The following is a 15,938-nucleotide window of genomic DNA, read 5'->3' as shown; positions in this document are numbered from 1 at the left end:
AGTGGAAACAAAATATTTTTCGGATTATCCTGGGGATTTCTTTCACCACGGCTCGCCGTCTGCCCCACCAGACGGTTACCTAGGCGTTTTTTTCACAGAAGGGACATGATTTGGTCTCCACGTTGTGGAAACCACATTTGTAGCAATACTTATGCTTTGGGCGTTCACATTCTGAATGGTGATGCCCTACAAGTCGGCAGTTGTAACACCTACCCGGCTTGGGCGGAATGTATTGATCCACCAAAATCTTCGGAATACCCGATTCAGCGTTTTCACTGGGAGATGCATCCTCATCGGACTGTTTCTCTCGCGATGTCCTTCTATTCTTTTTTCCTACCTCCGGTTTTTCTATCCCTTTCTGTTTGGATAGGGACTTTGACTGATCTCCCTCTTTAACGAACTTCAATTTTGAATCCAACTTCAATTCCGAAACCTGAGCTCGATTCCGAGAAGTTTGTATTTCTTGACGAGTTTCATACTTGAACCAGAAAGTGGCATCAAGTTTGCGACAAAATGGTTTGAGATCGGTCAGATTGTCTATTTGCGCAGCCACTACATGGCCTTTATAATCTGCCCTCAAGTTACGAAACACAATCTCGAACTTCTTCTTCTCTGAAATCGGCTTTGTTAATGAATTGAAAATTTGCTGAATGTCAAAGAAGAAATCTTGAAAATTCTCCTTTGATCTTTGTTTTCTCTCTACAGCTCGGCCTTCACTGACGTGATCGTGATCCGGGCTCAAAAATTCCTTTTTCAGTTCCGCCACTAGTTCACGCCAGGTTGTAAACTCTTCATTTTCGACCCCCTGCATGAGCCATATTTTGGCCAGACCAGAGAATAGATGGATCGCTGAACGAAACAACTCTTTCTCAGAAACACCTTCCGATTTTGCATAAAATTCCACCTCCTTAATAAAACGCATCAAACCGTGGCCTCCATCTCTCCCATCATATCGGCGCATGTTCCAGTCAGACACTGGTTTAGATCGCCTTGAATGGGACACTCGAGATTTTGGGTTTGGCTTCCGTGGTGTACCCTCCGATGATGTCGATGAATCATCCCCAAGATTGGTATCTATCATCTTATCATTCTTCGGTTTACTCACCAGATCCACTCTGTTCAGCAGGTACTCTTTAGGTTGCCGAAGAATATTCGATCCAGACGGCACCACAGAACTTTGAGGACCGTTTAGTAAGATGGAAGGATGTGAATGATTTAAACTAGAACGGAGTTGTCGTCACGGTTGACTACTTTGGACCTTGGATTGCCTGGACTCCTGATTCCCTCCGGAATTCGCTTCTGTATCGTCCGTCTGGGTCTCTTGAGACACTCGCGGCACAATCGACGGACCTGGTTGTCCTAATTGCAACTGTGTAAGCGAGTTCGTAATCTGGAGCATGACTTCCTTACGGATCGATTCTATCGGAGAAAACATCGTAAAGTATGAGCTATATAATCGACGTATCGTACCTAGAAGTTTGTCCAAGTCTTCTAGATCTTCATCCTCATCAGCTGATGCTTGGATGGCAGAACTGCGAACAAAATAGTGTACTAACCTTGTCCCTAGTGCCTCCCGAACTCCCTCGAACTCCTTCTTCTTCTCCAAATAATCACTAATTTCTTTTATCTTTCCATCTATCAATTCGATTTCATTAGCTACTGTGCGTGTTTCACACTTTGTGAAATCAATTTCTTCCGGATCGCCTTTCTCTCGCTTCAATTTCTCACGCAAACATCTCCTAAGCACCGATACACTTTCCTCCATCTCGAATTGCACTGCTCTAGTTTCGAGTTCGAATTCAATTTCGTCCTTCTCAAGGTGGTGAACCAAAAGGGTCCGATATTTTATATTGATTTCCGAATCCATTGCTGGGAAATCTTTCGGGAACTAGAACCTTCTGGATGTAACGTGCGTTCGAATCACGACTAGATCAACATATGTGCCCTTTCCAGACTCACTCTTATATCCAGCTGTACTCACCCTTCTCAGTCGTGATCTCAATTAACCAGACTCCAGGACGGTTTTCAAAACAGCCGATTTGATTCTAGGGCTCACTCGTTACACACAGAAAGCTCCAATATCCACGAGTATTTAGTGCTGTTTGTGCTAAGCACAACCGGAAACGAAAAATCAATCAATGACTTTAATACTGTAACACGGGGGGTGTTTCAATTGAAACTACACTTGGAAAATTTATACACTATATCCAAAACCACTTGCCGTTTGGAGAACGCAGAATTTCAAAACAGTTATTCCTGTTTTTTCCTCCCTCAGTCGGGTGTGGAGAGATCCGTAACCAATTGTTCCAAATTATCTGTATAATTATTTTTATGTTGGGCGCCAATTTATAACCCTTCGCCTACTGCTCAGTGGAAACTAGGATCTACAGGGTCGTAAATAAGAACAAAGGTACATCACTCACACTTATCCATATTATTCTGTCAGATGTAATTCACATAGGATCTGGCAACAATCCTGAACCGAACAAGGAGGTTGAAACTGCGAGCGGATTAAGGTTTCTAATGCTCAAAGGCCACAGGGTCAATTGTTCTATGCCGAACCGCACAGTGAGGGAGGCATGAAGACACCTTTCGTGTCCGAAAAACGCAACAAATAGTGAAATGTAGTGATTTTTCAACACCATGAACGGCTTCAAACTATTCTCATTCTTAACATCTTCACTTGGAACAACAAACAACAATATAATAATCTTTTGGAATAAATTAACTATCCTATATAAGGTTCTTCTGTATACTTATTTTAAATCTAAATGTGACGTCACATGCTTCTACTTGCGGTTTTATGAAGTTTATAAGGTTTATGTGGCTCACGGCGACGGATCAGGGTGGGTGGCGATGACGTGATATCTGCGGTGCGAGTGGTACGATGATTTCAATTCTGTTTCTGGTTCATGCAGTTTCCTTCCAACCGTGCGATAAACCTCTCCTCAATCTGCAGAGCACCGACAGACAACACGCACCTCTCTCGACTGCTGAGAGTGGAGGTGCGACTGTTTCCCTTGGATGGATGTGGTATAGTATATTTCCAGATTGCTTAGCCACGGAGACTTTCTACAACACCAGTTCTATTGTTGGTTATTCAATCCCGATCGCGCCGAGGAACACAATGGCGTCTTTGATCCTGGCGAATAACTGTATGTAATACAAAGAAAAAGGCCCTTTGTTGGACTTTTTTCTCACATAAAGTGTGACTGTACGTTGCACACTTTGAGATAGTTTTAAAGCGAATATCAAACCTACTAACGCACAGTTTTCATTCGTCCAAAAGTGGTTCTTTTCCTCACCGTCAACCCAATTTAATCACGGCGCGCACTAACTGCTCTCTAGTGTAGTCAGGATAGAACTCCGTTGACTCCTGCTAACACGCCGAGCAAGAGGTCGACAATCAACCTTATTAATCTAGAAAACCCGAGCTTTTCGGTATTTATGTGTTGGATCCTACTCGCGAGTGCCTTCATCCCTACCCGATCCATGGAAGACCTTCTCGGGTGAACGGCAACTGTCATACGCCGAGAGTGAGTGATGAAGTGAGAGACTAGAAGGTGCGGGAAACTGAATCGTGCGGAGAGTTAGATTTTGGTCGTCCTTCAAGTGTCCTATAAAAAAGTGTGACAGAGTCACACGCTCTATTTTGGAACTACCGGTTACATTTTGAAGTCCTGAACAATTCCACGAACCAAATGCTGCAAAGGTAGCTTGCGGATCAGCAATTCGGTCGACTTCTGATAGCGATGAATTTCACGCAAAGTTCTCGGTCGATAACGATGTGGCTTCTTTACGCTTCCTGCGGCTGGTGCGCTTATCCGAGCTGCTTTCGTGTGCCTCACCACCGAAAGACTAACGAGCTGTCTGCTTAGTCCCGATGGAACGAGTCCTCACGGTGCGAGAGTAGAGTAAGAAATGAACGAAAGCAAGGGAAGTGTCATTTTATAAAACATAAAAGTATCGAATGTAAACCCCACCCTCTTTATTATATAAGCTTACTGTATACTTACTTCGATGTTATTCGTTTCTCTCTCAGGGTAAGCTACGAATATAATAAGGGTGGGGTTTAAATTCTATACTTTTATGGTTTATAAAATGACGCTTCCTTTGCTTTCGTTCATCAAGGTGCTACTGACACTCGACCGCAACGGTTATGTTTTTAGCGCCATCCTAAAAGAGAACAATAGGAATAGAAGTTTTCTCCTACTACCGAATGCAAAGCTTTTGTCAAAGCTAATTTCGGTCTTAAATAAAGCGTTTCTTACAGCAACAGTTGTCCGGATACCAGGAAAGGAGGAAGCAGCCGATAAGCCCCCATAAGGCCATTCAGGAAGTTGGTCCGGTCGGATTGGCCACTTTGACCGGCAGTTTTCACTGCCCCTTGCGTGTCCCGCTGTTTGCACCCGTCTCATCTGCATCGTTTTCCTGCCAGTGACGCGCGATTTTGGCGCAATTTCTGCTCTTCAACCATCAACAACTCAGGAGGTGTGAAAGGAGGTCATCTTCGCTTCGTCGCTTCGAACCGCTGCGGCGATTGCCCTGCCGTCGGCGGTATCCGGTCGCTTCCCCGCTACCCCACTACCATTAGGTGGTGAATTCGGAGTGGTTCTTCGGTACGATCGGTGAGTGATAAAAATCCTTTCATTATCAGGAGTTAGAAAGATCAGGACGCCCAGAGGGCATAGGTTAGATACTTTCTAGAACTTATCCCAAAATTTCCATAAGTGATTGCTATTTCTCAAGTGACATTTATTCAGTGATAGGTTTGCAGCAAGTGTTTTTCAGCCAGTGAATTTATCTGCAAGTGTTTTTTCCGCCAAGTGATTTCGGTGTTAGTTTTTTGTAACCGCGTTGGCATTGTCCCCCGCCGTTACCGTCCTCCGCCGTTTTCGTCCCCCGTCGCACGTCGTATATTCTACCTTGGTTTGTGAATATTTTTCCGTGCCTGGCTGTACTTTGATATAGGCAGGCCCTGATAATGGCTTCCAGCAGCTCCGGCGCCGGAAGGCCAACCAATATTTATAACGGGGTTCCCACCACTCGTACCTCGCCCAGATGGGCTGACCCTTTTGGTGGCAACTTACAAATATTACTTCTGAGAGCCATCTAATCCTTTTACTGTTTCCAAATCAATCCAAGGAGTGATCGGTAATGAATTCAAAGATGCTAAACCTCAACGCGACGATAAAAATCGCCTTCAATATGCGCTACATCTACGAGTTGAAAAACTTGTTCAACTGCTTCTGGGTACAAAGTCGCTGATCGACGAAACACCCATTGAAATTATTTACCATCCCACCTTGAACCAACGCAAATGCGTTGTGTCCTGTCGTGACGTAATGTTTCTAAATGAAGATGTCCTCCTTACTGAACTAGCCGACCAAAATGTGATCGGTGTTAAAAAATATTAAGATTTGACCCAGTCATGAAGGAAAGAGTTCCTACTTCAACCATGATCCTTACCATAAACGGAACAGTTATCCCTGAAGCAATTAACTTCGGATTCCTCCGTGCTCCAACCAGAAATTTTTACCCAAACCCGATGCAATGCTTCAGATGCTTCACTTTCGGCCACACTTCCAAAAAGTGCGCTAAGAAAATTCAACTGTGTCGCAACTGCGGTGTAGCCCACCCTGAACTTAACACAAATACAAATGATAAAGACAAAATTAAAAATTGTATGTGCAATGCACCTGCCTCTTGTGTGAACTGCAAGGGAAATCACGCCTCAACCAGTAGGAAGTGCCCAGCATGGATCGCCGAGGATAACATCACCAGAGTCCGAATTGACCAAGGGGTATCATATAAGGAAGCTAAATCCATTTTTGAGAATAGAAATGGTCCTTCCTTTGCTAGTAAGCTACAAGAAAGACTAGACAAAATTCGGAATACAGGTTGTTCTCAATGCAAATGCAACTGCACTCAGGCTATATTAACTTCTGTCAAAGCTTCTGTCAAAGCAGTTCCAACTCCGTCCAGTAATCCACAGGAATCGGAACTCAGCCCCTCCTCGTCCGATTCAGAATCCGACCCAGATATTTCAATGGAAATTGAAACAACCCCCTCCAACAAGAGGAAGAATACAAACAAAAGGTCAACCTCAGATGAATTCAATTCATCAGAAGAGGAAATTTTCCGAGGAAAAGAATCCAATAGGAAGAAATCTAAGAATCAAAATTACAACTCAATCCAACCATCCAACCCATCCAAACCATCCACTTCCCTCCAACCATCCACTTCTCTCCAACCATCCACTTCATTCCAACCAACCACCGCTCCCCAAACTAAAATCTCCAACCAATCCAACCATTCAAACAAACCCACCCCACTCGCCAACAAACCAATTGCCAACGTTTCCAAAAATGATCCTAAACTAAAGAACAAATCCGACAAATCTACCCATTCCTAAGTGTGATGTACTGTCAAATGACAGTTCTGATTATAGAATCAGATCAGAAAGAGACGCAAACCTTGCTATAAATATAAGTGTCTCCCTTGGAGAAAGGTTTCATGCAATAAAATATTGAAATGAGTCGAGACTCGAGTTACGACCTTGGTCCAACACACACCTTTTTTTACTGTGAAACATCTGAATCCGATTAGCCAATCCTTAACTATTTTACCGTATTTGTTTCAGTGGACATAACAGTTTGGCGACGACTGGATAAATTTTTTTTTCGCGTGTGGAACGTAGTGTCAGTAGTGCTGAACTTGCGTCAATCCTCTATTTTTCGCTACCAGTAACCATCATCAGAATTAATTCTGTCACTGTGAAGATACCAGGAACCGAGCCGCGTAGAGGAAAGATTTCGGTAATTGTTTAAGAGGTCATCCCAAAAACTAATCTGCGTTGGCAACATCAGAGCATCCATACCTGCTAAGCCGCCCGGTAAAGTCCATTGTTCCGTCTGTAAGTATATGAACGCTGGCGAAACTCCATTTTACGTAAGAGTGAGCTTCATTTTGCGGAGTTCAGCGGCAATTCCATTTTGGTAACGACATTGCAATTGTAGTGCTATTGTCCGCGGAAGCATAAATGTATTGGTAAGTGCATCCATTTTGACGTCTAAAACTGAAAGGCCTTTTCATGTAAGCAACAAAGGGGTGTCCATAAACAAAGGAACTTTTTTAACAATTCAACAAACAAAGCTAATTGTTTTAACTATTGTCGGTTTTAAGAATAAGAGAGTTTTTCTTCTAATTTATGTAGTTAAAAGGTACGTCGTACAATAGGTGAGTTAAAAGAGACCCAGTGACAAACAGTCAGTTCCATCCGTTTTGACGAAGCGATATTCTGGAGCTAGTGATCCGATCTGTGGACGATAGCAAGCAGGTCAAGGAAGTTTGGCGGTGAGGTCTTCAGAAAAAAACAAACTGCTGTGGTGATAAGCTCACATTTTCCGTAGTTGATGATCCGATTGGTGAGCAGCGAACATTTCGGGTGAGTCGATTTTCACTATTCTCGTTTCACTTGTGTGCTAACTTAAATTTAATCAGCTTTTACGGTGAACTAGTACCTTTTAATTGCTTTGCCTTTTGATATGGCTAATGTGAATGTAACAGCCACTATTGAACCCTATCGTAAGGGTATGCCTTTTGGCGAATGGGTCGAAAGATTAGAATTTTATTTCACCTTGAACGATGTTGTCGATGAGGCTAAAAGAGCATATTTTGTAACCCTCAGTGGTCCGGTAATATTCCACGAGTTAAAGTTACTCTTCCCAACTAGAAATTTGGTTACGGTGTCCTACGATGATATGATCGCCAGGTTACGGACCAGGTTGGATAAAACTGAATCTGACCTGATCCAAAGATTAAAATTCAACAATCGCATGCAACAACCGGATGAATCAGTTGAAGACTTTGTTCTGTCGGTCAAGCTACAGGCAGAGTTCTGCTCTTTTGGCGATTTCAAAGATCTCGCTATTAGAGATCGTATTTTGGCGGGGGTGCGTGAAAAATCCCTCCGAGGAAGATTATTAAATGAGGAAAACCTTACTCTTGCCATAGCAGAAAAAATTATTGCAACCTGGGAGCTAGCCGGTAAAAATGCAAAAAATTTGAATAGTAATAACGAAGACCAATATGGTCAGATAGTTTCAATGCAACAAGCTTCCCCAAAGATAGGATCAGCTATGAATAAATTGATGGCAGTTTGTAACGCAGTTAATGCAAACAACGAAAGGGAACATTTAAATTCGCCTCGGGTACCTCTTAAGGAACGATTGGGTTACAAGCCATATGACCAGAAACTCGACCACACTGTTAGATCAAGAGGACAAAGCTGGAGAGAAACGGAAAAATTTCGACCTGGTGAGTGGAGACAGAAGCTGAGCTATGCGGACGTGATTTGCCACTTTTGCGGAATGAAGGGACACGTGAAGCGCAAGTGCTTCAAATTGAAAAACATGAGGCGAGGAGCAGTTAATCTGGTGAGCCAGTATCAGTCGGGACCAAGTGACGATCACAGCATCTCAGATTTACTAAGCCGTATGCGGACGGAGGACTCAGACAGCGATAATGAAGATACAGGTGATTTACTATGCATGATGGTTTCTTCCATTAACAAAATAAGCGATCCATGTCTAATTGAATTAATTGTTGAGGGTAAAATTCTTAAGATGGAAGTTGACTGTGGGTCATCCGTATCGGTTATTGGTAAAAATCAATATTTTTCGATTTTCAATGAACCCTTAAGTAAATGTACTAAACAACTAATGGTAGTTAATGGGCAAAAACTAAAAATTGTAGGTGAAGCACAAATGCTGGTTAAATACAATGGAATTGAAGCAAAATTGCAATTATTGGTGCTTAATAGTGATCATGATTTTATTCCCTTATTCGGCAGAACATGGTTGGATGTGTTTTTCGTTGATTGGAGACATTTTTTCACAAACTCTCTGACGATCAACAATATGGTTGAAAAAAATGTTACTACTGAAATTGACATTGTGAAACAAAAATATTATAATGTTTTCGTTAAGGATTTTTCCATTCCAATAAAGGGCTTCGAGGCCGAGTTGGAGCTGAAGTCTGACGTTCCTGTATTCAAAAAAGCGTATGATGTACCGTACAGATTGAAGGAAAAAGTTATAAATTACTTGGATAGATTAGAAAAGGAAAAAGTGATTACACCTGTTAAGACCAGCGAGTGGGCTTCTCCGGTAGTAATTGTGATTAAAAAAAATAGCGAAATAAGGTTAGTGATAGATTGTAGGGTATCTATCAACAAAGTTCTCGTACCGAATTCGTACCCTCTTCCTGTAGCACAGGACTTGTTTGCTAGTTTGGCTGGATGCCAAGTTTTTTGTGCTCTAGATTTAGAAGGAGCATATACTCAATTGTCCTTATCTGAGCGATCCAGACGTTTTATGACTATTAACACTATCAAGGGATTGAATACATACAACCGCTTACCGCAAGGAGCTTCTTCGAGCGCATCTATATTTCAGCAAGTTATGGATAAAGTGCTCGAAGGTATTGAAAATGTGCATTGTTATTTAGATGATGTTCTCATTGCAGGAAGGGACAAGGAACAATGTAAAGAAAAGTTGTACCTGGTGTTAGAACGATTGAATGATGCAAATATTAAAATGAACAGTGAAAAATGCAAATTCTTTGTATCCAGTATGAATTATTTGGGTCACATTATAGGCAAAGATGGACTTCTGCCTTGTCCAAGCAAGGTGCTGACAATACAGCAGGCAAAGGTGCCCAAGAATGTAACAGAATTGAAATCATATCTCGGACTTATAAATTATTACAATAAATTCATCCCACATTTGTCAACGAAACTGTATTATTTATACAATTTACTGAAAAATGGAGTCAAGTTTGTTTGGGATGCCAATTGTACCAGAGCTTTTGAAGACAGCAAGGTATCTTTATTGGCCACCCAGTTTTTAGAATTTTACGATCCAAAAAAATCAATTGTAATTGTATCAGATGCTTCAGGATATGGGCTTGGTGGTGTAATTGCACACGTTGTTGATGGCGTAGAAAAACCGATTTGTTTCACATCTTTTTCATTAAATGATGCTCAAAAAAAAATATCCAATTCTTCATTTAGAAGCACTTGCCTTAGTTTGTACAATAAAAAAATTCCATAAATATTTGTATGGCCAAGAATTTACTGTTTACACTGACCACAAACCTTTAGTGGGCATTTTTGGTAAAGATGGTAAACATTCTATTTTTGTGACGAGGCTTCAGCGATACATTTTAGAACTGTCCATTTATGACTTCAACATTCAATACAGACCGTCTGCTAAAATGGGCAACGCAGATTTTTGCTCGAGATTTCCTCTACCACAATTGGTTCCCAGTGAATATGATATAGAGCATATCAGAAGCATAAACTTTAGTAAAGAATTCCCTATTAATTTCAAGTTGGTTGCTAAGGTGACAAAAAGTGATGAATTTCTACAAAAAATCATATGTTTCATGAATAATGGTTGGCCGATAAGACTTGAAAAACGATTCTCCGATGTTTTCTCAAATCATCAGGACTTGGAAATCGTAGATGACTGTTTACTTTTCCAAGATAGAGTTGTAATACCACACGAATTACAAAACAACGTTTTGAAACTTTTACATGCGAACCATTCAGGTATAGTAAAAATGAAACAATTAGCTAGGCGTACAGTATATTGGACTGGAATCAACAAGCATATTGAAAGATTTGTATCAGGGTGTGATATTTGCACCAGTATGGCAATTGTCAGTAAACCGAAAACTATTTCACATTGGACTCCTACAATCAGGCCTTTTAGTAGGATACACATAGATTTTTTTCATTTTAATCATCACACTTTTCTTTTAACAGTGGATAGTTTCTCAAAGTGGGTGGAAATAGATTGGATGAAAAAAGGCACTGATTGTAGTAAAGTGTTGAAAAAGATGGTAGCATTTTTTGCTCGTTTTGGATTGCCTGATGTTTTAGTCTCGGACGGTGGTCCCCCATTCAATTCTTTTGCGTTTGTAGATTTTCTGACAAGACAAGGTATTGAAGTGCTTAAGAGCCCGCCGTATAATCCTTCCAGTAACGGTCAGGCAGAGAGATTAGTCCGAACTGTTAAAGAAGTTTTAAAGAAGTTCTTACTGGAACCAGAGATGTTGGCATTGGACTTGGAGGATCAAATAAATTTATTTTTGCTAAATTATAGAAATAATTGCTTGACTAGTGATGGTACGTTTCCTTCAGAGAAAGTTTTCTCCTACGTCCCTAAAACATTATTGGATTTACTTAACCCAAAAAAACGTGCCAGCAGACAACTAACATCACAGCCATCTGATGACCCTAAAACGTTAAATGACGCCTTGAGTGCTAGTAATCAAGCACATGATACTTTTGACAATCTGATGACAGGTGATATAGTCTGGTACAAAAATAACAACCCATATAACAATGCTCGTTGGACGAAAGCAGTTTTTATAAAACGTTTTTCTAAAAATATTTTTCAGGTGGAAACGGAAACTGGAAACGTTCGCCTAATGGCTCATCGAAATCAGCTGAGGTTCACTACTGATAAGACATCGTCAAAATCTACTGTAACGCTGTCCCTTCCGAACCGTACAGACAGATTGCCGGTTGGCAATAGTGATGATCATCTCAGAACATCAGCGGAGTCAGTAGTAGAGCCGCCCACAAGGATCCGTAAGAGGAAATATTCTGATATTTTGCCTAATTCTCCTTCTGGAACAAGGCGCTCGAAAAGAAAACGAACGACGAAGGTCGACAACGATTTCGTTTATGGTTAAACAGTTTATATTATTAAGTTACAGTTTTATAGTTGAAATTTCGAATGATTTATTGAATTCATGATTTGTCAGAAGGGTTTCACTATTGAAAAATATCTGAAAAATGAGAAATAGAAATATTAGTAGTTACGATTATAAAATATTAAATAGAACTTTCCATTAGGGGAAGAATTGTGATGTACTGTCAAATGACAGTTCTGATTATAGAATCAGATCAGAAAGAGACGCAAACCTTGCTATAAATATAAGTGTCTCCCTTGGAGAAAGGTTTCATGCAATAAAATATTGAAATGAGTCGAGACTCGAGTTACGACCTTGGTCCAACACACACCTTTTTTTACTGTGAAACATCTGAATCCGATTAGCCAATCCTTAACTATTTTACCGTATTTGTTTCAGTGGACATAACACTAAGCTCATACCCTTCTCCCATCTTCGAACCCCTATTTACTTATCTCAGCCCACTTACCTTCTTCTCATTTTTAAAATTCACTCCTCCTAAATCGCCTTCAATATGCGCTACATCTACGAGATGAAAAACTTGTTCAACTGCTTCTGGGTACAAAGTCGCTGATCGACGAAACACCCATTGAAATTATTTACCATCCCACCTTGAACCAACGCAAATGCGTTGTGTCCTGTCGTGACGTAATGTTTCTAAATGAAGATGTCCTCCTAACTGAACTAGCCGACCAAAATGTGATCGGTGTTGAAAAATATTAAGATTTGACCCAGTCATGAAGGAAAGAGTTCCTACTTCAACCATGATCCTTACCATAAACGGAACAGTTATCCCTGAAGCAATTAACTTCGGATTCCTCCGTGCTCCAACCAGAAATTTTTACCCAAACCCGATGCAATGCTTCAGATGCTTCACTTTCGGCCACACTTCCAAAAAGTGCGCTAAGAAAATTCAACTTTGTCGCAACTGCGGTGTAGCCCACCCTGAACTTAACACAAATACAAATGATAAAGACAAAATTAAAAATTTTATGTGCAATGCACCTGCCTCTTGTGTGAACTGCAAGGGAAATCACGCCTCAACCAGTAGGAAGTGCCCAGCATGGATCGCCGAGGATAACATCACCAGAGTCCGAATTGACCAAGGGGTGTCATATAAGGAAGCTAAATCCATTTTTGAGAATAGAAATGGTCCTTCCTTTGCTAGTAAGCTACAAGAAAGACTAGACAAAATTCGGAATACAGGTTGTTCTCAATGCAAATGCAACTGCACTCAGGCTATACTAACTTCTGTCAAAGCTTCTGTCAAAGCAGTTCCAACTCCGTCCAGTAATCCACAGGAATCGGAACTCAGCACCTCCTCGTCCGATTCAGAATCCGACCCAGATATTTCAATGGAAATTGAAACAACCCCCTCCAACAAGAGGAAGAATACAAACAAAAGGTCAACCTCAGATGAATTCAAATCATCAGAAGAGGAAATTTTCCGAGGAAAAGAATCCAATAGGAAGAAATCTAAGAATCAAAAATACAACTCAACCCAACCATCCAACCCATCCAAACCATCCACTTCCCTCCAACCATCCCCTTCATTCCAACCAACCACCGCTCCCCAAACTAAAATCTCCAACCAGTCCAACCATTCAAACAAACCCACCCCACTCGTCAACAAACCAACTGCCAACGTTTCCAAAAATGATCCTAAACTAAAGAACAAATCCGACAAATCTACCCATTCCTAAGCTCATACCCTTCTCCCATCTTCGAACCCCTATTTACTTACCTCAGCCCACTTACCTTCTTCTCATTTTTAAAATTCACTCCTCTAGCTAGTAACAGCAACCCCTCGTCCTGTAACCAAGCACCCAACCGAAAACTTGCTATTCAATGGAACTTGCGTAGGCTATCCACTTCCATGAACGAAAGTAAGCTAATGTTAGCTGAGGAACAACATCTCCCACTAGCACTGGTTTTTCAAGAAGCTAAAAAAATCAATGTATCGCTCTTAGAGCGGGCGTTTAGCGGCAAATTCTCATGGTATTTCAAGGAAGGGCTATCCTCGGGGCTTTGTGGAGCCTGCCTCGCTGTCCTGAGTGACCTTCCTCATACCGTCATCCCCATAGCATCATCATTACAAATATGTGCGATACAACTAAAGGGACCTCTACACGTAACCCTTGCTTCCATTTATATTCCCCCATTGCACAGTAATGACATTGAAACGCAACTTACGGATTCCATCAAACAGTTACCGCACCCATTCGTCCTGATGGGTGACTTTAACGCCTCCCACTCTTCATGGGGAGGAAACAAATGTGACAAAAGAGGTAAACCAATTTTGGGAATCGTCCAAAAGCTAAACCTCATCATACTTAATGATCACCGTCATACCAGGATAGATATCCATCGCGGATCATCATCGGCCATTGACATCACGATTGCTTCCTAGGACCTCGCCCCCAGGTTGAGCTGGATCGTTGATAGTGACCTCAGAGGTAGTGATCATTTCCCCATCCACATCCGAACCCTGTCAAGAAACCCAAACATTCGTTTGCGCAGGAAATGGATATACCAGTCGGCTGACTGGGAAGGCTTCGAATCCACAATCAACAGCTTACTTTCGGAACATGAAAGCTGCTCTGTGGAAGAATTTACCCACGCCATTATTTTAGCGGCTGAACAAAATATCCACCGTACCAGTGGGAAACCCGGCCGAAAGGCTGTCCCATGGTGGAACGATGCAGTTGCACAGGCCATCAAAAGGAGAAAAAAATCCCTCCGTATCCTACGACGCCTTCCTGATGGAAGCGCTTGATTGCCCTAACAAACTTCCAAACGGCTAGAGCTCTAGCCAGGAAGGTAATAACCGAAGGCAAGAAAAACAGTTGGATGGAATTTCTTGATGGCATCAACCCTAATACTTCGACATCTGACCTTTGGAACAAGGTCAACTCACTTAGCGGCAAAAAAGCTTCAAACTGCTATTCCCTCGAAATTAATGGCACCTTCACCGAAGATCCAGGCATCATAGCCGACCATCTAGCCGACCACTTTGCCACTATTTAAGCCACCTCCAACTACACTAACGAATTCAAGGCTATTAAGGCGGAGGCGGAACTTAAAGTTTTTCCTCCTGCTTCGGAACAGGTCCACAAATACAACGATAAGTTCTCTTTGGACGAGTTGTTATGGGCAATAAAAATATCCAAAAGCAAATCAGCTGGCCCAGACGGTGTGGTGGATATGTCCCTTGAATAGAAGCGCGCAGCGCGATAAGATAACATAACCAACTCAGCATAAAAGGAGTCACGCCACCCGAGCGATGACGATAAGTTAACATAAACACTGTACTCAGCATAAACGGAGTCACGCCACCCGAGCGATGACCGGGGGACGACGATTATGCTGAGCACCGCAAAAAGGGTCACGTAGCCATCGCCCAAGCGTAGGGAACTTATGTAAAATCTGAAATGAATAAAGAGAGTTGAGGATTAACTTCCAACGCGTAAAGACGTTCTCGTCAATCGCAAGAAATCACAATCCGTCGGTCATAACATGGCGATCCTGCCAGGAGGTGATGCCAGGAGGAGGAGTGGAAAATTCTGAGTGAAAAACAGGAAGTGGGTTATATCTATGGTATGACCGCAAGGGTGACGTAGGACTATCGTTGATTTAGAGATCATTTGTTTGAAGTTGAATCTAAATCCATTCTGAATGAATGAATAAATGAATATTTGGGGGACTTCGAAAACGAGAGCGTTACGTTGGAGGCACAGGGTTTTATGCATCCAATATAGGATACGAAAAACCTTGTTCTGAAGAATAATCGTCAGAAGCTTTCCTGCTAACTGTACTTGATTAACAAATCACAAACCCAAATGTATTATATGGATATTTTATGGATAGAAAACATTCAAATAAACTCTTTCACATGAATGTATTTTTAAATTCCCAGAGGAACTGGCAGATTATTTTCCAGCAAAGATTAGATCTTTCCGGAACTTTCTTGATGCTGAATGGCATCCAAACGGAAAGAATTCTGCGCGTGTATGTGTCGATCCTTCGCCGTCAACCTCCTCCAGCACGTTAGGCAACGATGTTGTCTTGTCGATGTCCTCACGAAAAATGAATGTGTCTCACCACCAGAATATCGCCTAAGTATGCTTTTTGTGTGTGATTGAATCGAGAGAAGGTGTGGTTTACGATGGCAA

The 15,938-nt window shown here is 41.7% G+C and overlaps 2 protein-coding genes across 2 annotated transcripts; one reads left to right on the top strand and one right to left on the bottom strand.

Moving 5' to 3' along the window:
- Window positions 1-1,111: 1,111 nt before the first annotated feature.
- LOC129771117 (uncharacterized) lies at window positions 1,112-2,114 on the bottom strand. The gene is made up of 2 exons (XM_055774462.1): window positions 1,557-2,114; window positions 1,112-1,419 (listed from the first exon to the last, which is right to left on the bottom strand). The coding sequence occupies exons 1-2, from the start codon at window positions 1,865-1,867 to the stop codon at window positions 1,407-1,409; spliced, it is 324 nt and encodes a 107-aa protein (XP_055630437.1). The 5' UTR covers window positions 1,868-2,114; the 3' UTR covers window positions 1,112-1,406.
- A 5,649-nt stretch (window positions 2,115-7,763) lies between these two features.
- Window positions 7,764-11,856, top strand: LOC129766378 (uncharacterized). The gene is made up of 2 exons (XM_055766904.1): window positions 7,764-8,538; window positions 11,470-11,856. Exons 1-2 carry the CDS (start codon window positions 7,764-7,766, stop codon window positions 11,532-11,534), a joined length of 840 nt encoding a protein of 279 aa, XP_055622879.1. The 3' UTR covers window positions 11,535-11,856.
- The last annotated feature ends 4,082 nt before the right edge of the window (window positions 11,857-15,938 follow it).

The sequence above is a fragment of the Toxorhynchites rutilus genome, chromosome 2 (genome assembly GCF_029784135.1).
Source record: "Toxorhynchites rutilus septentrionalis strain SRP chromosome 2, ASM2978413v1, whole genome shotgun sequence".
NCBI lineage: Eukaryota > Metazoa > Arthropoda > Insecta > Diptera > Culicidae > Toxorhynchites > Toxorhynchites rutilus.
The sequence above is the reverse complement of the archived record's forward strand: the minus strand, read 5'-3'. Positions and strand labels throughout refer to the sequence as shown.